The following is a 26,500-nucleotide window of genomic DNA, read 5'->3' as shown; positions in this document are numbered from 1 at the left end:
TATTAGATACATACTTATGGGGCAATTCTGTTATGTTGTGTTACTATTTTACATGATGTGTGTATTTGTTATGTAAATTATTTCATAGGATTTCAAAGAGTAATTTTATTCTTGGATCTTAATTAAAGTTTACTTGCTACTTTATCTGTTACAGGTCGCAATGGCTTGCACATCTGATTCTCTCAAGAGAAGTGGGATAGATCATTGGAATCTCTCTAGCACTCTGAGCTCCAGAGAAACGTGTGACAGATATATTGAAGTACATTATTGTAGGGAAAGCTAAAGGGGGAATAACTTCAGGGTACATACCTGCCTTTCCTGGGCCTGTATCTTATTATTAACAAATCATCACACTTTAGAATACAAAACTATTGAGTATTTCTTATATTCGATATAGCCCCAGCATATTTACACTACCTCTTCGTGAACTTCATTTGTGATTTTTATTCAATTAATAAACCCATTTGGGGCATTGATTATGTAGCTAACACTGCACTGGGTAGAGGGCATAGTATTGTGATGAACAGGGCATATTTCCTGTTTGGGGACATATTAAAAATTAAAAGGCAAATTAAAATTTTTGAGCCCTAAGGTTTACATGGAAGTGTTGTGAGAGAAGTTATGAAAGAAGTTCAGGTACGGTAAGGTCACTTCCAACTTGAGGAATACACTCTTCTCCTGAATGTCTCCCCATTGCCCATCTCACCAGAGATCTTTATTTTGCATATGGAAAATTTCACCTGTGTGGGTTGAACTGTTTCATCTCTTCTTTTATACCTTCATTCTTTTTTTGTTTAAGGAAAGACAATGTAATGCTTGCTTTTCTGTACTCATACTCCTTCCCAAGCATCACTTTGAAAACAGATATTCTCTCTCAAACCTGCCAAGTATTTTTTCTTCCATCTTTTAGATGACTCCTGAAATTTTACCTCACTCACAAAACCTTTTGATTTGATCAAAGCGTGGATATGGATTTTCCTGCTGCTCAACACTGACAACAAAGACCCAATTTCTTTCTCTGATCTCCTGAGACATACATTCAATAAGCTTGTTTTGTACCTTTGATGTGCCAGGAACATAAATGAATCTGGAATGAGTTCCTCAAACACTGATAAAACAAGTGTATGAACAATAGATTATGATATGTCATGGTCATTGCTATACTTGCAGTGTGTATTTGAGCTGCATTATGAGCACAAAGAATAGAAAACCTCGCTCTGGGGGAGCTAATAGGTATCAAGGAACCAGAAAGAGTAGAGAGAGCAAGTCACTAACAGAAGGAACCACTGCATAAAACGGCACAGAAGCATGGAAAAAGGTATAGATATGGGTCAGATTGTGGTGAACCCTGCATTCTATATGACGGTTGCTGGGTTTAAGCAAGATAATATGTGTAAAATGCTTAATGCAGGGCTTTATGTGCAGAAAGCAAGAAAAAATAGCTAGGATTGCTAAAAATACTATTGCTTTTTAATCATAGTAATCCTGTAAGAAATCAGGAACCACTGGGGATTTCTAAGCAGAGAAATTGAGTTGATGCATTATAAAAAAAAAACTGGCTCTGGCATCAGGATAAAACCTAGATTGGGGGAGAAAAATTGTGGATGGAAGGTCAGTTGGCAATTGTAACAATGATGTAGGCGAGATGTAATTAGGTTCTAAGGGCATAAATGTGAGAATTAACCTCTTTGTATTTTAGTTTCCTCATCTGTGAATGTTGGAATTATAATAGCATCTAACTCACAGGACTGAAACAAGGATTAAGTGAATTAATATTTTTAAAGCTCTTATGACAGTGCCTTGCAAGGACTGTGTGTTAGTTGGATCAACAAAATTCAAACAGATGAACATTGCTTATATGTCTTTTGCACATACGAGTCTTAGATTATTGTAATTGGGCATGGATTATATCTATGTCATATCCTTTTTATAGGTGATAATAAAGAACTGTTCGTTTCAGTTGACTATAATATTCAATTGACGCTTTTATCAATACTATCGAAGACAGAGACAAGTCTTGGTCTTCCGAATCAAATACAAAATAATACCTTGACTGCTTTTCATCTGACTATCATCATTAATGGCAAAATCTTTCTTGTGCATTTCATGCAGTAGTTATTACAGTCCATCAGCAGTACAAATATTTTAAAGGTCATGTGCACATAAATACAAATTATTTTGTCATTGTCATCGTGGGTTCTAATGGAACTCAAATGTGTTCCCAAGAAGGGACTGTGAGCTACGGTGTTCTAGATGCACCAGTCATAAAGTACATTAGAGACTTTGGCAAATGCATCGTGGTGCATAATTTGGTAGCAGCCTGCTCCTCATGCTGATTAAATAAAGCACCTATTTCTTTATAATTAACTTTTGTTTAATTTCAGACTATGAAAAGACTTGCTTGACCTGGTCTATGTGTAGATTTTTAGTGTAAGATTATTGCTGATGGAGAATAAAATACTGGTTAAACCTGTCCAAGGACTTAATCAAGTTCAGTTGGCCTAAAATTCATTGCATCACTCTTTTTTTTGGCTTTTCATCACCATTTAGATATTCTAAATCAAGACTTTTCAACCTTAGGATTATTGACATTTTTGGTCTGAAAACTCTTTGTGGTTGGGGCTGACCTGTACACTCTAGGATGTTTACTAGCATCCTTGGCTTCTACCCCCTCAACACCAGTGGAGCCCCTTTCCTCAGTTGTCACAACCAGAGCCTTCCCTGGATGTTGCCAAATATCCCCTGTGGAATGGTGGGCAGGTCACCTCTGAGTGAGAGCAACTGTTTTAAATGATGATTAGAGAACACTAAAAAGTTGTGATTTTCATGAGTCATGCAAAATATCAATATCAATTTACTCAGGGTTCATGTCAACAATTTCAGTTTAATATTAGCTTTCTCAGGTGATAAACTTGTCTCTTGGGGATATTATGTTAGAATTGTTTTTTTTCCAAATTGTTTTACTGGCTTATTCATATTTTAAGTATTCCATTTGGAAGGCTGAGCCAAGCTAAACCTGATGCACCATTTGGTTGACTATGAAGCTAATTTCTTCATTTGCTGTATTAGCACTATTTTTTTAAAAATCTCTTTCCACTTTATTTTGAGAATTGGTTAACCTAAGTTTGTTCCTATAATATTTATAATAGCAAGAACTAGAGTGGCATTCAGTTAATATATGTTGAATGTATGAAAACAATGGACTTCACTCTCCTGTGTATCTAAGTTAAAAGAATTTACCTTTCAATTCCTTTACATAAGTGTTCTGCTTCTTAGTTAAAAAAGAAAATGAAGTACCATGTACTCCTCCAAATTTAGTTAATAAGTGAACTTTTCAAGGTACTTTTCATTTTTATTTAAAATGTCAGAGTCTAGTGGGTTTAAAAATAGTAACAAAGCATTAGATATGAATTCTGTGATGTTCTAATAAATGTATACTTCATTTTCCAAATGAAGGAGAATCATAAGTCCTGTGTTTTCACAGTGTAGTATCCAGATGAATGAGAATCACATAAATCCCACATTTTCACAATGTAGTGCTACCTTACTATCAGACCTTTGCCATGTGGATATTTGGTCTGGACTGTTTCACAGTGATATTTAACTTCCAAAAGAATATCTTCTTTACCTTCTGCACTGGTCCAATGGGCTTATCACATTGGAAATCTCCAAGAACACATTCATTGGCTCTCTCCAGTACATTTTTAACACCTTCTCTTTGTAGGACAGAAAGTACTTGGAATACATTATCTGGACTGTGATTTTCGAATAAGCACCCAAATAATGCTTTATTGAGAAAATAACACACTGATATATTTAATTCCAGCTTTGCTAATTGCTCCAAATAGACTGTAACCTCTCTATAATGAGCAATTACGTCTCACATTCTCTAACATTCTCTAGTATAAGAACAGATCAAAATAAAGTCACTCTGCAAACCTTTTATTCCCTCCCTGAGCAGAATTGTTTATGGATATAATTATGCAGCTTTCCTTAGGAAGCTCATTTGAAAGATTGAGACAGAGAGTAAACACTTAGCAATTTTTGTACAAAGAAATAATTAATGAGTAAATGAATGTTAGGCCTCATGTTCTTCATTTGCATAATATGCAGGGATGATTTTCCATAATCAAAGTGATAGGAGGTTTTAAGAATAGCTTTTATGCAGCTTGGTAGTATTCTATGATTTTCCATTACCACAAATTGCATGGGCCAGATGGATGGTTTCAATTTCTGTGTAAAACTCTGTCTTTCCTTTCTTATGGTACATATGTTAAGCATCTCAATGGGACCTTGTGTGCCAACTCTTTGAGCAAGGCCCACAGTCCAGCAGCTGGCCTAGCGGTTAAAAAAATAGGGTCAAGAGAGGAAGATAAAATGATTTCAGTGGAAGAAATGTACACCAACTTCTGGGAGATGACATTATTGTTGCCGTTGTATGTTGATGGCCTATTTTGTTCACTGTTTTGTTTCCAAGGCTTAGAATAGTGACAGAAACTGTCAATAAATACTTGTTTGGTGAATGAATATGTGAGTGATACAAAAGAACGTGAGTTCTCTGACTTTGACTGACTTGGGTGAGTGTGCTGGGGAATGAGTGTATTCCTAGTCACAAGTGACCTTGCAGGGGTAACTAAATTGCTTCTCCAAATTGTTTGGATTTTAGGCTGATCATTGTAGGAAAACAGAAGCAACTCAATATCTAGCATTTTATTACTTGCCTTGTAACTGATTTATGTTGTGTTAAGTCCTTAATATAGGCACTTCAACTCTCTTTGCTTTAAATATAAGATAATAACTGTGCTGAGTATATTACTTTGCTTTTTCATAAAATACTCATATTCATGGTCTGGTTTTGTTCTCACAACATTCCTATAAAATGAGCTTCTATATACTCCATTTAAAAAGTGAAGAAACAAAAGCTGAGTAAACTGATTTGTATGAGATTTCTTGTACAAGCTAAGTACTAGTCTTGGGACTTCATGCATAGGCTTCTTATTTCAAAGTCCATCCCCTTTCCACTTCATGCTATATCAGAGACCAGTTCCTATGGTTCCTTTTGTAATTAGCACTATTAACCATAGTGTCCTAAGTCTTGCAGAGCTCATTCGGATATACTGTCTGTAGAGTAAAATTGCAAGGCAGAAATGTCTAAGTTATAGTAGCAATTCAGCCAGGAAGTGAAAATGGAGATGATGGATACCACTGTTTTTAGGAATCAATTTTAAAGTCATAATGTGAAATGATTTGTGATCCAAAAGTTTAGAGGCATGTGGTGGAATATTTCATTAGTCCCTATTTTGCCTCTTTGTGAATGAGTCTTTCACCTAGGGCCCTGTGGAAAAATAAAATTTACTCTATGTAGTTAGAATGAAGAGACTTTTAAGGAATGAATTCCTTATCAGGAAAGAGAAAAACAGAGTGATCCTATGGGAGGGAGGGCTGTGGATGGCAAATGGAGAACAATTGAAACAAGTACTTATACTGAGGATTATATGATTAATTCTTGAGGATTTTCTCTATTTGTATCTGTAATCATGTCTGTCTAGATAGTTTTTTACTAGACAGTACATGGTGCAATTAGATAATATACTTGGAATTATAAAAGCATTATTCTTTATCTATAATTTGACCCTGCAGAATTTAGTCTCTCCATAAAAGACTATGTAATATTTAATATCAAATATAATATTTTGTGATCTTTGAAAGAAAAAAAATACCAATGCTGTGATCATACCATGAACATTTGTACATTAGTTAGCATCTGACAACAGTTATTCCTTGTGGCTTGTTTTCCATGAGTGTTCTGCCATTTCATGATCTTTCTGCATGAAAACAAACCTTGTGCAATGACCATTTTAATCCTGTTACTGCTAGAAAGCCTCAATAAATCCTCAGTGTATAGGAATGCTATTTTTACATTGTCCACTGCTTTCTGTCAGTGATAGAAAGCTGAGATCCTGAGCTCATTCTAGTCACTGATCAGTGACATCTCTCAATAGACAAATGTCAATTCTGTCAACTAAAGACATTGACTTGGGGGAGGAAACCTCTCTGCCTAGACCATGGGGTGACACCTGGAACAAAGTCACCTTCAAGGACATAGCTGCGTGTTTCTCTTTCTCTGTGTTAGAGGTTACAAAAGCCTAAATAAAATGCTCTAGTAGATAGTCTGGGATGAGATATACAGTGAGAGTGTTTAGTGAACAGTGGAAAAAAAGAAGCTTCTAGTTATGTTTGTATTTGAGTTTATAGTATTAATTCTCAAGTGAAATGTTTTCTATTAACCAAAAAAAGCCCATATAAATGACTCAAATTTAGACACTGATATATTTTACATGTGATGTTTAGAGTCATAAAGATGCATTATTTGTATAGCTCCATTTATTTCACTATAGCTTTTAATAGCTTTTAATAAATTATACCTTTTTTGTTAAAGAGAAGGAACTTTAAAAAAAAGCAAGGCTGAAGTAAAAAATTCATTGTGTCCAGAATTACTCCTCACTATTGCAATCAGGCACAAAGTAGTATCCTTATGCATGAAGAACACATATTCAATTTGATAGATATGGCACTACTAAGTAAAGTGGGTATCAGAAAAAATGGTAAATACTTAAGAATGCAGAATTACCAATTACCATGTTATTGGTAGCACACAAATTGAATGAAAGTTAGGAAGGGCTCAGAGGAGATTTAGAGATGGAAACAAATCCCCTTATATTTCATTTGACAATCCTAATGATGATGAAAACAAGGAACCCATAAAAACTCAGAAGAAGGGATATGATTTGGTGGTGGTGAATAACAATTTCCAAAGCAAAATGTCAGGTCAGAATCACAGAACTTTTTCTATTATCCATCAACTTCTTCAACACCTCCCTTCTCTCCCCACTCCACCTCGTACCAAAAAGAGATGAAGACGAGCTTGCACAAAGCTTCAATGACATGGTTTGGTATATGTATGTCTATGAATATGTCTTCTAGTCCGTTATGCTGTTTAAAGATCCTATATTCCTAAGTTATGGCTTTATTTCTCTATTTTATTCTCTACTGATTTTCCTGGAAGGCTAAACTTCCTAGTCCGCACTCACTATCCCCATTTCCCTTTCAAGTCCATTTCTATCACTCAAACTATTTCTACTTAACCCCCCTGGTCATTTCCAATCTCTGTACTTGGTGGTCCCTCGTCAGTTTGCCACCTACGCAGCCACAGAGCTTCTCTCTGTACATCACTCACGCATCGGTATTTTTCTCTTTGACTTCCTTCATACCCTTTCCTAAAAGCTGACTGTTCTACGGTTCCTTAGCCATCTCTTCTGCTCATTCTTCCACTGTCTACCTTCTAAACATTGAAAACATGAAGGGCTCTATTTTCAGTTTTCCCAGTTGGTGATCATTTGTGCCTCATGAGGTAAATTTTAACATGAAGGCCCAGACTTAGTTCATGTTTCTAGTGTTCAGAGTTCACCTGTATCCCATTCATTCAGCAAATTTACAACAATTTTTATTGACTGTCTCTTATGTGCCAGGCACTGTTTATACTAAAGTGGTACAGTCACGACCCTTACTCCACACAAAAAAGCACATGGTGATTACTCTCAGAGAGCTTAAGGTCTACTCGGCTGCCCAGACATTAATAAAAGACCACACAAATTGTGTCAAGTGCCACAGAGGAGAGGTATATAGTGTTAATAAACACTAAAAACTTTTTTTATCAGGGGCAGCAGTAAATGCTTCCCTGGGGAAATGAATGTTTCAGCCTTTAGTTTTTTTGAGTAAATACTTAAGGACCACTGCATTACCTATAAATTACTTTATTTCTAGATGGCCTGTGCCCTGTTTGGGGGGTACAGTTGCCATGTCTTGACAGCTGAGGTGCCCAGAAGTCTTACCTTTAGGTGGGTGGGATTTCAGTATTTCCCTCCCTGGTACAGGTTCTCTATTCTCTGTAACCCTGCCAGGGGACATGAGACTACATCAGGTAATAGGCTGCATTTTATTATTGTTTAGCACTCTCAACATATATACCATACAGGCTATGCCCACATTCTAAGTATAGATGGCATATATGTTATTGAAGGACATTTTTTCCTCTAGATGATATATAATTACATATCACTAAAAATATACTGGTATTGTGATACAGTGATGATCTTGAACAGTCCCTCATATTTTGTTTTTAAGCCTCTTGCAAATACTTTTTCATTATTCATTCAAACTCTGATCTACCTATTTATGACAAATTGCTATTTTATGAATTAACTGGCACACAAAAGGTGTGCAGACTTTGGTCAGAAGGAAATTTGGTGTTCAGCTGCCAAAAATTACAGCTGTTTTGCTAAATAAGTAATAGCATCTAAGAAGACAACTGTGACAAACAATATTTATGATGGAAGAGTTGGGATAAATTTTGTGAACTTAAATTAACTATAGATCTTGAAGAAAGATGAGGAAGAGTGAGAAAGAATTGCTTTTTGATAAAACTGTCAATGATAAATTACCACTAATGTGTTAACTTGGCTGATGGGATTTAAGAATAGTGCCTTTTTATAACTTAAATATATATATATATATATATACATACCCACAGAGGGTGTTCATGTGTGTGTGAATATTTATAAGTTTGCAGTAAGAAATATATATCTTCTGAATGTTTCAGGGCATCAGTAGTTTTATACAGTGTTTTATCAAAAATCAATACTCCAAAGGCCACAAAAATTTACTGCATTCCTACTGCAGGCCATCTGGGAGGCCATGCTAATCCAAGCACGTTTCGTGAGAAAGACCATCATTTTTCCCAAATCACTCAAGGAAAGAATAATTCAGAGAAGGAAAAACATCTTTACTGAGTAATATGCTACGGTAAATATTCTATATTCTACTGTTATTTTTATAATCTCCATATCATTTAGATTTCAGGCTTTGAACAAGAACATGAACAAGTACCTACTTCATGTTCAGTTCTGGGGTAGGCATGAATGGATTGTAAAACACAATCCTTGACCTTGAGAAGTTTTCCATCTGGCTGGTAAGATAAGGATCAGGCTAAGACACAATTAGAGAAAACCACATTGGGTATTGATGCAAGTCTTCCTTCTGTGCTCTCATTGTGTCATTCATACTCCAACATTCTTTTTTTTTTAAATTTTTTATTAAGGTATCATTGATATACACTCTTATGAAGGTTTCACATGAAAAACATTGTGGTTACTACATTCACCCATATTATCGAGTCCCCCTCATATCCCATTGCAGTCACTGTCCATCAGTGCAGTAAGATGCCACAGAGTCACTAATAGTCTTCTTTGTGCTACACTGTCTTCCCCATGACCGCCTATACCATATGTACCAATCATAATACCCCTCAATCCCTTCTCCCTCCCTCTCCACCCACTCTCCCATACCCCTGCCCTTTGGTAACCGCTAGTCCCTTCTTGAAGTCTGTGAGTCTGCTGTTGTTGTGTTCCTTCAGTTTGCTTCTCCAACATTCTTTCTTTTCTTCTTTTGATTATTGACTCCAGTTCAAGGCAGAGGGTGTCTGTTTTGAGCACTGGAAATATAGGACTTTAGTGTGAAAGAATGTGAGCAAAAAACAATTCAACTGTAAAAGTCCACATAAAGCTGAGAGACTCCTGTAGGGAAAAATAATTCTTTTCTTGATAAATTTTGAAAGTATCTTTGGGGTAACCTGAAAAAATATCTAGAAAAAGTATTGCTTTTTGAGTTTTTTGACCCTTCCTTTGCCCATGGTTACCGGTGGTATCTACAATTGCAAAAAACTTTGATTTGAATTATGACTTTACTATTTACTAACTTTGTGACCTTACACATGAGTTACTTGACTGCTTTGTACCCACTGTAAAATGAGGATGATAATAATAGCATCCATTTCACAAAGTTATCGTGAGGGTTACGTGAGTTAATAGGACAATGCCTGATGCATAGTAAGTAATATATGTGTCTGCCATTGATGCTGATGATGACAATCATTATTTTAGTCATAGTGAGTTCCAAGCCAAAAGAGCTAAGAATAGCACTGCATGTTGGGGTTAAACTGAGTACAGAGTTTTGGTTGACTGCTTCATAGGACACTTGTTAGGGGAGTAATGAACAATAGATTGGAAAGGTACATTGGGTCAGAGTATGACCCCTTGAAAATGAGGCTAAGTTTTTTTTTAATAGTACCTACACTAGTTGGGGTGAGGATTTAATTATATATAACTGTTGAATCACAATGTTATGTATTTGAAACCAATATAATATTGTATCTCAGCAATACTTAAATAAAAAATTTTTTCAGAAGAAAAATTTTTTAGAGATCTGTCTCACAAATAGATACTCCTATGAACTATGCAATTAGAAATATTTAAGATGGCAAAAAAAGTGAGGCTAAGTTTAAATACAGTGTGCATGCAGTCAGCAGCTACTGAAGGTTCCGGATTACGTGAAATACATGCTTGAGAATTATCAGTCTCATAGCACTGAGAGAGGGGCCCTACAATCATGATATAGGGGGTAGGAATGAAGTCATCATCTAGATGTGAGGCAAAATCTAGATGTGAGAGTAGAATGCAGCTAATTAGGGTAGAGGGAATGGGGCGGATAGCACAAAAGAGTATTATAGTTGTGGGAGCAGAAGGAATGACGCCAACTGTTAGTATATAATGGTATAGCTGGGAAAGAGAAAATGATAATTGAACCTGGGTGTTTTAGCTTTCTGTGAGTGATAAAAATACTGATAACTGACCTTACAAGATTCTGAATGGTTTCTAAATTTCAAAGCAAGCCTGATGTGTTTGCTATAGTTTGATGATATGTATGATTATTTTCCTAGTCAACTGGAAATTGGTCATCTATTCATTATAAAAGACAATGTTACTAGACTTCATATTTGATTAACCTGAGTGTGAAATTTCATAACTATGTCGGAAAGCAGAATTTTTCTACATTCCTTAAAATGTTTTTTCTTTTCACTCTGTAATTTAAGTTTGTGCTAATACTTGAATTTTTTAAGGGACCCTTCATGTAAAGTCCCCATTTTATGTTTAAACTCTTGAAATTCTAAAGCAGCTCTATGACAAGTAAATACCATGAAGAGTATTTCCTCAGTGGTCTGTTAATTTTGTCTTACACATTTTTATAACAGTATTAAGCTCTGATATAATAAACATTTAAGTATCTACTCTGTCTTCTGGTTTCCTTGTTCCTTTGCCTTTTGGAAATGCTAGTAAGTATAAGGTAGTGGTCTATGTGAGGTGATGCTGTAAGTATGAGGCAGTGTAGTTCAGTGGGAAAAAAAGAGGCAAAAACCACTTCAGGATCCAGAGTAAAAAAATACCTGCTCAGGTATTAGCTAGGTTTATGGCTTGAGCAAGTTACCTTAGCCTCTTGGATCCAATATATAGCAGGGGCATCAGCCCTACATTTTAAAGGTTTTGTCAGGATTACATAGAATTATATGGATTCTATGGAATTTATATTATTTATCTTAGATGAGAATCTATGAGAAGTCCTATGTATAAATATTGGTGATTTTTTATTATTTTTTGCAAGGTAATGCGTTTGGCATGTTAAAATATGATGGATTCCAATTCTTATTGTTGTCATAACTCCCTTTTATCCCTACAGATAATTCCATTGCCATTTAAAAGCACCCTTGCTTAGCAGTTGTTCAGCTTTATTTTTTCTCTCACTGTAGGTCTCTTGGAAGGTGAGCTTGCAATTTTGCGTGAGTAATTTTCCAGTATGTAGGAAGCCTGACTGAGCTAAGCATGTGCCTACAGATATTGCCACCTGGAGTGAGGGAACATGTGTTAGTCATGCTGTAATAAAATGCTTAGGACTTATGACTTTGTACTTCTCCAACTAAAATGACACACAATGCTCTAGCATTTCTTTCTTTAAAGGCAAAAAGGAATTTTTCATTTTCACTGCTAAGTTTCTCTTCATAAAGGACCAAGCACATAAGCCTTACTCCTTCTTCCCCTGGGTTGAGAATATCAAATGTGCTGCAGCGCAGCCGGGCTTCATTTGCTGGCCTCTGCAGAAGTGGACAAGCAGCAGTTCGATTCCTTTCACCTGATTGCTTTCAAGCTGCTGAAGGGGAAAGGGCAGCAAGTCACAGTGGCAAGTTTCATGTGGAGGGGTCTGCCGAGGATTAAAATGTACAAGTAAAACCTCAAAATGAAATATATGTATACAGATATCAAGAAAAGAATATATTAGTGATAGAGCTGGAAAATGAGGCTATGTATACTCAACATATATATATATAGATATAGATATACACACACGTATGTATTAGATTTTTGCATAAAAAATAAAGTTTTATGACTCATCACTTTTTCTTATGGAATTCTTGAATTCATGGGCCTATGCTAGTTTATATCTATGTAGTATTTGAAGGGCAATGTAAAGTAATTGTTAGGGACACAGACTGTGTAGGCACACTGCCTAGGTTCAAATGCATACTTGTTTTTAAACAGCCACTTATTATCAGTAGTATGTAGGTATCTTTCTCTTCCTTGGTTTCCCCATCTGTAAAGTGAAAATAATAATGGAACTTAGTTTAGAGTTGTGAGGATTAAATATTGTGAAGACATGCACACACACACACACACATCTACATGTGTATATATATAACAGAATACTGAATCTGTAGTAAAACTATATATTATTTATTAAACAAGTAAAAATCATATTTCTATCTAAAATATTTCCAGTGGTAGTTAATTGTTTTATAGTTTTCTAAATTAAGGCATGACATTTTCAAAAAATAAAACAGTAAGGTGCTAAAATGGCACAACAAATCAATAAAAAGGGCCAGGAATAGAAAAAGATTTCTATGCTATTGTCCTTTTAGTTTTAGAATTCTTAACCATAAATGAGCTAGACAGTTTTTTCCTACTAATCATTTACCTTTAAAAGTATAATACTGTTAAAAAATTTTCTTAGTATCACATCATTTTAGAATTAACAGAAATTTTAGGTATCAAATATGGTGGTCATTTATTTTGTGACTCAGAGGACGGAGACAAAGAAAACCCAATGAGTTTCTCAAGTTCAGGTGACTACTTTATTCTACAGCCATGTCCACTGACTTGTAGAGGAATCCCCTTTCAATTACAATAGCATACTGGCAGGTAGGTCCAATGAAGAGCAGAATTTGCCTCTCTCTTTTGTGTCACCATACAGTAAGCCATATGTGTTGTGTAACTTTTTATTTTGATGTGTTTTCACATTTATAGAAAAGTTACAAGAATAGTAACAGGAACTTCTAAATACCCATTACCCAGATTCAACAATTGTTTGTCTTCTGTTCCATTTGCTTTATTATTCTTTCTGATTCTTCCTGTATTTCTATTTATGATACTTTAGTGAATTGTTTAAAAATAAATTGGAGACATCTTGTCTTTTTATAAATGCTTGAGTGTGTGTTTCCTAAGAACAAGTACACTGTCACATAACTGCAATTATCAGTGATCTAAATGAGACAATTTGACATTGATACAACATGATCTAGTCCACAGTTTATATTTAAGTTATATGAATTTTCCCAAGAATTCCCCTCTCCCTATTTTCTTCCTGGCTCAGGATCTGTGCCAGGGTTATGCAGTGGGTTTAGTTGTCATAACACCTTGTGTACATTCATTAGGAAAAGCCCCTTATCTTTTCTTGTCTTTTTGTTGACTGTGAGATTTTTGAAGAATATAGACCAATTATTCTGTGGAGTGTCCCACAATTTGGGTTTTATAATGTTTCCTCATGACTAGGTTCAGGTGATGCGTTTTTGACAGGACTACCGCAGAAGTGATAGTGTGTCCTTCTCAGAGCATCACATCAGGAGGCACTTGATGTCGTTCAGTCCAACACTGATGATGTAAACTTTGATCGCATTGGGTCTGCCAGGGTTTCTACACAGTTAAGTTACTGTATTACCCTTTCTAAATAATGGGTAATTTGTGGGAGATATTTTGAGATATTTGATTATATAAATACCTTTTCCTCACCATACTTAACCTGCTAATTTTTGTGTCCATTGATAATTTGTAACTGCATTATTGCTTCCATTTGTATTAGTTTACATTCTACTGAAAAAAGGAGCTTCTCACTTCTTCTATTTGCTTTTGAATTTATTTTATCAATAGAACTTATTCTTATTTATTCTATGGATTCTATTATGTTTATTCAAATTGTCCCATATTTGGACAGTTGAAACCACTTCAGACTAGCTTCTGTGTCCTTTTGTTATTTTCCCATCATTCTTGAGTATTTCCTTATTTATTGGCACATTTTATTCTAGGATCATTGTATACTTTTCTTAACCAAGCTCTGGAATCAACCTTTTATCCAAGTAGCCATGATTCCATTTCGAAGTAAATGGCATTCAGAAGTCAAGATCTAGACACTAGATATACACATTCATTCATTCATGTACTCATGGATCACATGAATGAATGGTGGATCATTACTTCTAGGCCCTCTCAGTGGACAGCATTAATAAATGCATATCTATGTTTATTTCTACATCTATGTATCTGTAAAACCATGAGATGTTGGTCAAAGGATACAGAGTTATATAGGTTGAAGAAGTTTAGAGATCTCATATACAGCGTGATGACTATAGTTAATACTTATCAAATACTGGAAATTTACTAAGAGTGGATTTCAGGTGCTCTCATCAAACACAAAAAAATGTAACTATGTGAAATGATATATTAGTTAGCCACAGTTTCACTATGTATTTCACTATGTGTATGTATGCCAAATCATCATGTTGAATACATTAAATATATACAGTTTTTATTAAAAAAGAATATAAAAACCATGGCTTCATACTGATATCTCTAATTTTATTCTCCAACCATAGGATACATTCTTGTCTTCCCATTTCCATATTTGTAACTTCCTTTTCAACCCTGAAAAACCCTGACTAACCATTATGCTTAACATACGTATTTGTTTGTTCAGCTTGGAAGACACAGAAGGAAATTTTAGAATTGCTAACCCATATCACAACAAAAAGCAAATCTATTAACTAGAATTCAATATTTTTCACAGCTTTGGGGGAATAAAATTTATTAGAAGACCAGAATTTGTGCACAGATCTCGTGTACAGTTTATGAGATTAGACAAGTGTCTCACCCATGTAGCTCATGTCCCATCGAGATCTGTAAGGCATCTCCATGGTCTTAGGAAGTCCTCTGAGCCCCTTTCCAGTCAGTATCTTCTACCCCCTCAAGAGTAGCCATTTTTCTGATTTCTATCACCATAGATTGATTCGGCCTATTCTAGAACTTCATATGAATGGAATCATGAAATGCCTATTTTTGTATCTGGCTTCCTTTTACACATGACTATGGAAATCATCTATGTTGTTATGTATATATATGGTTTGTTTCTTCTTATTGTTGAGAAGTATTTCACTGTATGGTTATGTAACAATTTGTTTATCCACTCACCTATTGATGGGCATCATTTAGGTTATTTCTAATTGGGGCTCCTATAAGTAAAACTACTATGAATATTATACAAATATTTTTGTATAATTTCTCTTAGCCAAAGTTTCACTATGTATTTCTCTTGGTTGACTATTTAAGATTGGAATTGCTAAGTCTTAGGCTGGGGTATGTTTAATTTTATAAGAAACTGACAAATAGTTTATCAAAGTGGTTGTACTGTTTATACTCTTGCCAGCAGTGTATGAAAATTCTGATTGCTCCATGTCCTTACCAACATTTGGTAGTGTTAGTCTGTTTTTAACTTTGACCATTCAAAAATTTATGAAATTTACCTCATTGTGATATACATTCACTGATATGTAATGGTACTGTTTTTTTTCATGAGATTATTAGACACTTTTATATCTTCCCTTATAAACTGTCTAATTTTTGTCCATTTCCTAAGTTGGGCTTTTTTTTTGTCTTTTTACTATTGAGTTGTAGGAATTTTTTGCATATTGGCAGATAAATGTTTTGCAAATATTCTTAGGTAGTGCCTGGTTTGCCTATTCATTTTAAATGATGTCTTTTGATAAGCAGAAGTTTTTACTTTATTATTAATAATGTCTAAATTATAAATTTTTATGGTTATTACTTCATGTATTATAAAAAATTACTTTCTTCTTCAAGGCTATAAATTTGTTCTCTTATGTTTTATTCTAGAAGTTTGAGCTTTTAAACTTAGGTCTGATATCCATACTGAATTACTTTTGTGTATGATACAAGGTAGGGGAAGCTCTATTAGTTGTAAACCTAGATTTCTATTATTTTAAAGGAAATTTTTCCCAGAAATATTTTCATTAAGTGTTTTTCATTGGTATTAACAGTACTCTTTTGGAAAGCAAGTAATTAAAAGGAACTCATCTAGATTAAGCAAACAGGAATTTATTTGCTCACCTTGCTTGGAAGAGTAAGACACACCTAATAGAACCAAAGATACACAAAGGCCAGGACTTCACGAACTAGAACTAAGATGGATATTCCCAGGATCTCTTTATTCTTCTCTCACATCTGCTTGTCTCTGCACAGTTTCATTTTGCAAACAGCTCTTCTCTATGAGGTATGAGGGAGGAATGACGTCAGCTTCAGGCGCTCATCCTTGCAGCATCTGTTTAGCTGTGCCCAGGGAGGACTCCACCTGGCACTGCTTCAGTCACATTCCTGGGCCAGTGCTGTAGCCAGGGAGCTCAGGACCTATGCGTGATCAATTCCAGACCCACCTGTGGTGGTGGGCTGGTGCTACCAGCTGAAATGACATGGCATGAGGGACTGAGGGTTCCCCAGAAATGGGCTTCTGGACTTCCCATATAACATATGTCCCACCTATTTTCTTAAATGACTTTTATGTAGAATTTATTTATTTTTCACTGGACTGCTAATTAAACATTCAGGTGCTGTGAAACTGGGTTTCTATTCAGCTTATCTAAAACTAATGTGTGAATTAATTAGGTATTTTCGAGAACTGAAGTATGTTCAGATTATGTGGGAATTATAGTACCTCATCAAAGGTCTAAATTTAACAACAAAGTGCATCATAATGTAAATAATGCTGAATAAAGTAGAAGAGAAATCAGATATTTTTTCATTTTGTCATTTCTCTGCTTCCCTCAAATTCTAAGGAAAAAGTTGTATTGTCTGTACCTCAATATAATAAAACATTGAAAGAGCAACTGTGGTTCCGTGATTAAGACAAGATTTATCTACTTAGCATGCCCAGCCATTTTCCAGAGCTTATAAAGCAAGGCTGATGTTGTTCAACCCACAGGATTAGTTGCCAAAGAAGAAGCGGTCCTTATTGGAAATCATTAAATACTTCAAAGCTTACTTTTGAAAGAGAAAACCTGAAAGTTCATTGTAAACAAATGACTGTCTCAGCCAAAGTTACCTACTTGTAAAGTATTTTCTTTGAAGTGTGCTTAATGAAGTGCTGGCCCCATAGAGAGCCTTGAAATGGTAATCCAGTCGACAACATACCTGATTTTCCTGGGTTTAATTCATTAAAAGTAATCTTTCAGACAAGCTTTTATCTAAGCTTAAAAATGTGGCCATCAGGGGACAGAGATGGAGGAGCTCCATAAATGACAGAACCACCCTATTGTGAGTCTAGCACCCAGCTGAGAAGTTCTCTCCACCTGAGTCTGACTTTCTCAGCATTCCACTCGCTACAGCCTCGTTCTCCCCACTCTTCCCACCATTTGCTAAAGCTCTCCTTCATTGCTGCCATTGCTTCCCCATCCTTTGGGTATAATGAACCTAATATTTTTCAGATTTAGTTGTGCACAAACTCTTTGTTCCTGGAGACAGCTTCTCAAAACAAAGTTTCACTAATGAACTAGGAGTGAAGGAGGGGAGAGACACACAAAAGCTTACAGACTGAGATGTTTAAATCAGCTTTCAGATACTATTTTTAAGGGTCTAGTCATAGATAGTATTAATTCATATAAAATAAGGGACAAACAATTTCCTTTTCCCTGTTTCAGATCTGGGTTTGTTTGTTATTTGTTGTTGTGGCCATGTGATGCAATGGTCGTCACCAGCTTGGAACTCTCAGCAAGCTCTTAGTTCTTTCCATTAAAAAAGTAGCCTTCTGAGTTTGCTGCAGCAGCACGTGTTCTAAAATTGGAATGTTACAGATAGTAGAATAGGAAGCAAGGATGACACACAGATTCCTGAAGCATTCTATACTTTTGTGTAATGTGCAGCATGGTGACTGTAGTCAATAATACTATATTTGAAAGTAGCTAGGAAAGTGGATCATGATAGTTCTCAGCACAAAGACACAATTTTGTAACTATATATGGTGACAGATATTAACTGGACTTATTGTGGTGATCATTTTTTAGTATATCATTACATCGTACATCTGAAACTAACATAATGTTGCGTCAATTATACAAAAAAATATGGGGGCAAAAGTTGGCTTTCTCTTTTTTCCTGTTTCAAATGCCATTCTCTCTTAAGGAGTGACTGGATTTCCATTTTATATGGGAGGGCTACCTTCAGTTCTTGGTTTATTTGTAGAATCCAAGTAACAAAGAGTCTCCCTCTCCTTTTCATATATGACTGATTGGTTGTGGTGGTCTTGAGTATTGTATTGAGAAGGCATCTGGGGGTGCATCTAGGTTCCACAGGGAAGAGGACAGGACTTCTGTTTGCCATGAGCTTGAAGAGCAGCAGTACAATTGTCATGCATCTGTCATTTCTTTCTTGATCCCATTGATGGTATAGTATTTGTTTTGATTTGATTTTTGTTTCTTCTCAGGTTATCAGCCCTGGGAATTCCAGTGTTTCTCAGTTTTACTTATCCCTTAGATAGTGATATCCTGGTGGGGAACACATCTAAGTATATATTAAATTATTTTCTCCCTATTCTTTAAGAGGAAGCAGATTTTTCTCTACAAAGTATGAGGCATTAAACATATATAAAAAAACAAAGTAAATCTTTAAAAGAGGTATTCTTTATTTATTTTTAGTGGTTCATCCCACTGGGTCATTTTGATTTTTTACCAAATGAATATAGAAATACTGAGGGTTAAAATGTAAAATGTAGATTGACATTCCTGATCCATCTCAACATATACATAATTTTCTATTACTGTCTCTTCTCTTATGTTTGGGAAAGTTTAATTTCGAATGACTCAAGCAACAAGATATTTAGTGCTTCCTCAGGAAAATAATCATACATTTACAAAATTATTCCTGTTAAAATTCCCCCAGGTGTGCTCTGCTGGTGACTATTTTAAACTTTGTATCAGTGACTTTTATACTTTATTCAATTCTCCTGTTTTCACACTCAAAGTCTTCATTTTTAAGAACAAATATTTATTTTTAACTCAAATTGTGATTAAGGGTGGCATCCCATGAGGCAAATGGGAGTTTTCTTTTTTCAATAGGTTCTAATGTTTGTTTTATGCTCTAAGTCACTGAATGCTCCAAGAACTAGGTTTAGATGGCAAAATGTGGACTGAAGTACTTGCATTGATGTCTAGTAACATAAAATATTTTAGGATTTTTGCACTGTCTTTTGGGGAGTCTTGAGGCCTCTTGGGTCAATTCTGGTAGGCCCCAAAGACTAACTGATGCATTTGTTCATTTATTCCTTTATTTATTTACATGTATTCAACAAACCTTTGAGTGTTCAGTGTCTGCTGTTTAGTCTGGGGGTGCCAGGGAGTGCATATCCTCACTGAGTCATGGTGTGGAAGACTGGAAAGTCCTAAGTATATGGCCTACACGTGATGAAGTTATGGCCAGTGATATGCAGCTGGTGGAAGGGAACATCCAGACTGGGGATGGCGGTGGCACCAGGGAGGCTTTGTAGAGCAGCTGAAGGATGACCAGAAATTAACCAGGAAGTCCCTGCAGTGGGAACGACCATGTGTGAAAGCCAAGGCCCTTTCAGGTACTTTAAGGTATTGGATCGCCTCCTACACACAGAGTTAGTGAAATTTAGCTTGAGCTAAAACAGTCTTCTCTAAAGCCTCTGCAGTATTGGACCTGGAGTGCTGATTTCCCTGTAGGCACTACAGTTTGATTTGTTCTTCAGGTGAAGAGATGGTGTGGTAGGGAATGAAGGACAGAGTGACGGGTTCCACTCTTCAGTTTTTAGTTAGCAGTCATCTTACAACTAGCTGCTAAGATTTAATTCTTTAAATTTTTTCTTATAAATTTTTTTTTTGTAAATGTACACGGTCTTAGTCTGCTCTGACTGCCATACAAATGCCACAGACTGGGTGGCTTGAAGAACAAACATTTCGTTCCCAGAGTCCTAGAGGATGGAAGCCTGAGACCAAAGCTCAGGTTCTGGTGAGAGTCTCTTCCCGGCTTTAAGACCGTCTTGCTGTCTGCTCACATGGCCTTCTTTGGTGCCTGCTCAGAGAGACAGAGAGGGGGAGAGAGAGAGAGAGAGATACCAAGTCTGAAATCCTTTAAATATTAGGATATTAACAGAGTTCTAAGTTCTAAATCATGTAAACAATTGCACTTATTGAAGAAATGTTCTGGAAAATAATAAAAATAAAAATCAATTGACTTTAATTGTTCAGTGAACATTGTATGGCAAAAGCCTTTTATGTTGTTTCCTTCATCAAAGAATGTCAGATCTACAGGACTATACTCACATGTCCTCCAATGGCATGAGACTTAGTATTTAAGAAAGAAGAAAAGAACCTCACAAAATATTTTGCCTTTAAGTATTTTCTTCTCTAGGGAAAATCCACACACAGTGTATATATACCCACACCCACAGTACATGCACACATATGCATGCACATGTGTGCACAGATGACACACATGCATTAAGGCATACAATTATGTGCATACATTATATACTGTGCTCACTGAAGTCACATTTGTTTTACAAAAAAGTTCTAATGTCAACACAAAAGGTGAAAATTGAATGTGAACAAAATTAGTCTTGAAAGTCTCATAACTCTCTCACAAATTGTACTCTTTAACCACTCTGTCATTTTCATTTTTGTTTTTCTTCCCTAGCAATAAAACAGATCACTGTTCCTTGACTGAACAACTGGAGTAGCTGTTTGTGTTGAGGGGTCCTGAGCTGTGAAATTATTTGTATTCTGAAAGTCAGGGACCACATTTATACAGATACTCACCCCACCAGATACAGATGGAATGACATTGACTCTAAGAATGCACTTCCCATTTGTCTCAGGGGCATATGTGCATTGAGTTTACAGAGGCAGTGTGGTGGAATTGCCTGTGCAATTTGAATTGTTCTGTTTAGTTCCCTTCTCTTTCTCTCTAGCTCCCTCCTTTGTCATTTTTTTTGTTTTAGCTGATCACACATAGTCATGTAGGTAAAGTCAAACACATTGCAACTCTGTGCCATACAGCGTTCTTTTTAAATACATCTTTGTTTATATACATGTTTATGTATTCTTTGTTGAAACAAAGTCACCGATATAAATGCCTATGTGTTTGGCTGTTTTTGACTTATAGAAAATTCTGTTAGGAGCATATATTTCATTTCTGATTGCAACATGTGATACTATTGTTTCCCTAGCCTATCTGGTGGCAAGTTAAAAACATGGGAGTAGATGTAGGAGCCATTTTCCACGCTTGGAAAATAATAAGCTATCAGCCTGTCAAATGATGGGAATTTTGTAAACCTTGGCATGGTACAGTAGCCATCAATAAGGCTCCTAACATCGATGTGAAGACACAAGTTAATTTCTCAATTCTGTTTTTGTTTTAGTTTAGAATAACCACATTTTTATATTATTGTTATGTTGGCATTGTTATGTTGATTTGCTAAACACTTAGGGTGATAGTTCTATTTTGAAATCTCGTGTACCACTCCACTGCCATGGCCTAACTATAGTGAAAGGACTTTTCCAGTGGAGATTCAGTTAAGTCATTCTTTGAGAGTTTGAGTGAGTCAACTGTATTTTTCTTCATGCTAAACCACAACGTACATATATTTCCTATCAAAGCCAAAATGTGTAAGTTTTGAACGGTCCATTTCTTCATAAGGGGCAGTTTCAGGTTCATTTAAGTTTGATGATTTTGACACTGGGTAAGAAAAATTTTCATGCTAATGGCAGTCTCCTATGTCAAAGGGAAAAAGAACAATTCTTAAGGTATAAAATCATTTTAAGGCATTAAATGCAATTAAAAAATCTCTAAAGTATTCTATACTCATTCTATTATTGTTACATAACTTCATTTATTGTTTCAACAATTGCTTACTGAATGCTAAGTAAGCACCCTTAAAGGCCCTGGGTTTATGCATCAGAGAAAAGCAAGTCCTTGACCTCCTGAAGCTTATGGTCTCCTGTAGGGGTGATCAGCAATAAACAGCCAAAGAAAGAGCCATTTAGAGAAGTGTCAGGAAGACGGAGGACAGAGTTCAGGGATAGAAAATAACAAGAAGAAACCAGTTCATTTGGTGATTAGTAAAGGCCTGTTGGGAGAAAGAGATTTTAGGCTGAGACTTAAAGGATGAGAAGGGGTTGGCTGTGTAAAGAGCATGAGGCAAAGAAGCCTAGCAGAGATCAGTTAAGTATCAACACTCTCGCATAAAGCAGCTTGGGGGTTTCCAGAACTGAAAATAAACTGGTATGGTTGTTTGCATCACAGTTTTAAATGTGTGTTGTACTTGTGTGTGGGGCGTGTGTGTGTGTGTGTTGAAGTCAGGAAAATGAGGAAGTTGCATGAGATGAAAAATCAGTAAACAGGTGCCAGATGATTGAGAGCCTTACAGGCCATGGTAAGGCTGTAGATTTTAAAGTAAATGTAAATGGGAACCAAGCAACATTTTAAGAGCAATGAATTGTTAGCTCATTTAAATTTTTAAAAGCTCCCTTTGGCTGCTTTATGGAGAATGAAATACATGTGGGCATGTGCACATGTGTCTGTGTGAGTGTTTAGAAATGGAAACAATGAGACTAGTGGGAGGGCTCTTAGAGTTGCCTGATGAAAGGTAATGGTGGCTTGGACATTAGGGTGGCAATGGAGATGGAGTCAATTGGATGGATTTGCGTTTTTTTGGAGGCATGATCTTCAGAGTACTGATGGATTTGCTATTTAGGGTGAGGCGGAGTCCATAATGAAAAATTATCACTTTTTCTTTGTTTTTTTTTCAACTGGTGTATCACAGTGCCATTTACTAAGATTGGGTTTGGGGCATGATCAGCCTTCAGAGGGAGATCACATTCACTTTTACATATCTAGCATGAACCCTATTGCAAAATTTATTACTTCATTAAACATTGCTTAAGCTTCACCATATGTCAGACATTGTTCTAAGTACTGAGGATATCTGGTGTCCTTATGCTTATGAAATTACAGAGGTGGTAGATTTCAGAATGCTAGAAGGGATTATAGTTAGAAATGATCTAGCCCAGTATCCTCTTTTTAAAGACGGAAGGTAGAATTTAAACCATTTAATTTCTGCAGAAATACCAAGATTCCTGTATAAAAAATCATGCTTATTTTAGTAAAACTTGATTTTATTCAGCCCATAATCATTGTGGTATTATTTTCCTTTCAGAATATAATATGACCTGTTTTCCTAAATTGTTGCTATTAGTACTGTTAAAATACTTTGGAGGAAGTCTGTAGTCATGAAATATAGGCATTATAGCTAGAAGTTTGGTGAGCAAAGCTGACATTGTTTTCACCAGACTTATAAATGACATGTGCAAAAAGAATTATAAACCATGTTCTAATGTACACCTGTTTTTTTACTAGGACATTCTTGGTAGACAAAAGCAGAATTGGGCACTTAAATTTTTAATATTATTGATGGTAGGTTGCTAATTACCTTGAGCATCTTGGAAGGGATTTTTCAAACTCAATAGCATGAATATGAGAGGGAAGAAAAAAACAAGGCCCAAAATAAAAACTTCGTTGTTGTGCAATGAATTCTAGATTTGTGTGTGCGTGTGTGTGTGTGTGTGTGTGTGTGTGTGTGTGTTCATGTGTGTATGTATATGTTGGAATGTTTAAGGTATTTGGTTGAAGGATAAATAGTTGATGATGCAAGTTGTATTGATTTGAACAATTTAAATATCAGGAGACCAAAAGCGATTATTTAGAGTAGTCTAAATAAGCATACTTACTATCTAACTTGGGTTATAGGGTTTATTGTTCATTTAAAGTGAGATTTACTTGGCTTTTTCTACTAGGTCAAGTACTGTGAAGGAAAAGAGATGAAAGCTCCTGACCTAGGGCACAACAAACGAAGCACCAGGCATGCTTCATGCACAAACAGACATGCACACACACACACATGCATGCACACACACGCACACATGCACAATGGGGGCATGTTTTCTTCAGTAAGTGGTTATGCCTTGGGAATGCCCTGTGGAGCAAAGGAATTTTCAAGATATTTTGTAGAGATGAGAGCTTGTTAATTAGAAGGATGTTTCAGTATGAAAAAGGAAGAAGTGGATTTTGAATGAGACAGAGGGTAGTCAAATGACCTACTTGAAACTTTGAAGTAGTTTAAAGAGATGAAAAAAGCAAGGATGGAGATGGGTTGGAATGTATGCCTTGGGAGAGGCGGAACCGCTGAGAAGATGGCTGAAATGAAAATAAGGAGTAATTAGAACCAAAGTTCTGCTTCTTTCCTGCAACTGGAAAGGCAGGACTGAATTCAAAGACACTAGAGGCCCAGTAATGGAAAGTTTAACCCTGGACTTTCAAGAAAGAAATGTAAATAACTAAGAGCTGACAATTGAAACTTCATGCATTTTATAATTAGGATTGTATACCTACAAATCCAGTGAAAAATCAGTGGTGAAATAAAGGACAGACAGAAAGAGACTTTGTTTTGTGGAATCAAGTAGAAAACAAAGGAGTTTTGTGCATGAATGTGCCAGAACAAGAATGTTCTATGTATTATTAGTATTATTAATTCATCTGTATCCTTGTATCTTCATCAAAGACACAAGGGTAAGAGTGGACTTTTCACTTCTTGAAAAAGGGCTTAGAAATCTACATTAGCAAGTATTTGCAGGAAGCCTCTGGGATAGCAAAATGTCTTTTATGCTTAACCACCTGTCCCTGGCTCTCCTAGAAAGCCACCGTCTCTGTTCTTGCTATGGTAGTTTGGCTTCTCACCTGTTGATTAATATTTCCTTTCTTACAAACTTGTATTCCTGTTATATATAGTGTGTATGGCCTTATACACCTTTATCCATAGCCTTGAAGCGTTCTTCATGATGCAGTCAATGACTCACGCTGCTGTAGCACAATACTCACTTCCGAGTTTGAAGGAAACTCAGCTGGCTAAGCAGGGTTTTGTTGTGTTTTGTTTTATTTCCTGAACTTTTTCAGCTGTACTAATTTTGACCAGCCAAAGAAACTCTCAAGGGGATACTTTAGGTGAATGGGGAGCAGGTACAACTTGAGAAATTTTCACATATGTAAAACAAATGTCTTCCATTGAGGTTTTTAAAATAGTCCTTTTCAACTTTAACATGTGTCCAGCTAGTGTTTGCTCAGATAAATCACAGGCCTGCATAAGCAGGTTTGCATACACAGAGGCCCACTATCATGAAAATTATGTTTTTGTTGGTAGTTTTAGTTTGTTTTCAAAAATTGCTTCTTAACACATTACCTTTAGAACTTTCCCATTCTCTCATTCTACTCAGGAGAAAAGAGATGTTATCACCCAGCTGACTAGCTCATTTAAGGAAGATACAGCAAACTCTCTTCAAATTTCTTCCAGGCATATTGTTGTCAGGTCTGTAGTTGGCTCCTAGAAATTTGGCAAGTAAGTTAATATGCATTTTTCACTCCTGCTCCTTTTAAAGGACAGAGGTAATTTAAGAGGGAATTGAATATATCAGAACACCTTACTTATCCTTTCCTTTTCTTTTGTTTTGTCTGTTTGTTAAATAGAAAAGTCCATCAGCTTGACAATGGAAGAGAACAGTGACTCTACGGAGAACCCCCAACAAGGCCAGGGGCGGATCAGCGCCTTGAAGTGTGGGTGGCTAAGGAAGCAGGGAGGCTTTGTCAAGACCTGGCATACCCGCTGGTTTGTGCTCAAGGGAGATCAGCTCTATTATTTCAAAGACGAAGATGAAACCAAACCATTGGTGAGTAGGAGAAAATAAAACCCTTGGTGGTCCAAGCAGTCCCAGAAGTGGAGGGATTTGCTAGAACCTGATAGAAACTGAAGCCACGGCCACTTACCTGGTCTCCCTCAAGTCGTTGGCAGTGTTCACACTTTCTCTCATTGTTTACTTTGGTTCAAAATGATGAACTTGCTAATTGAGGCCAAGAAGCAAATTACATTTGTCTAATATTAATTTTGACTTTTGCTAAGCTGGAACAGAATGTCTGAGTCCCTCAGGCAAACTTAACTGCATGAGAAAAATTTTACTGGACATCTGCTAGAAATATACATTGTAGCCAAAACAGCTTTCCTTTACTCAAAAATAAGTAGAAAGAACAGATTTAAAGGAAAAGAACTTCCAGTAATTCCTGAGACACCTTCAATATAAATTGTCTGGGGGCTTCCC

At 36.0% G+C, this 26,500-nt stretch overlaps 1 protein-coding gene across 4 annotated transcripts in view; it reads left to right on the top strand.

Annotated features, from left to right (window-relative positions):
* ARHGAP24 (Rho GTPase activating protein 24) overlaps nucleotides 1-26,500 on the top strand; it is a 504,620-nt gene that overhangs the window by 55,385 nt on the left and 422,735 nt on the right. The window contains exons 2-3 of one of the 4 annotated variants that reach the window (XM_073237336.1): nucleotides 25,625-25,716; nucleotides 25,875-26,074. The exons of 1 other annotated variant lie outside the window; for it this stretch is intronic. In XM_073237336.1, coding sequence (XP_073093437.1) covers nucleotides 25,895-26,074 — 180 coding nt within the window. In that variant the 5' untranslated portion in view covers nucleotides 25,625-25,716; nucleotides 25,875-25,894. Of the gene's footprint in view, nucleotides 1-25,624; nucleotides 25,747-25,874; nucleotides 26,075-26,500 lie in introns of all 4 variants that reach the window. 2 more of the 4 variants (XM_073237335.1, XM_037021163.2) reach the window with 2 other exon arrangements.

Source organism: Manis javanica, chromosome 5, assembly GCF_040802235.1.
Source record: "Manis javanica isolate MJ-LG chromosome 5, MJ_LKY, whole genome shotgun sequence".
Taxonomy (NCBI): Eukaryota; Metazoa; Chordata; class Mammalia; order Pholidota; family Manidae; genus Manis; species Manis javanica.
This window is presented reverse-complemented; position numbering and strand designations above follow the sequence as displayed.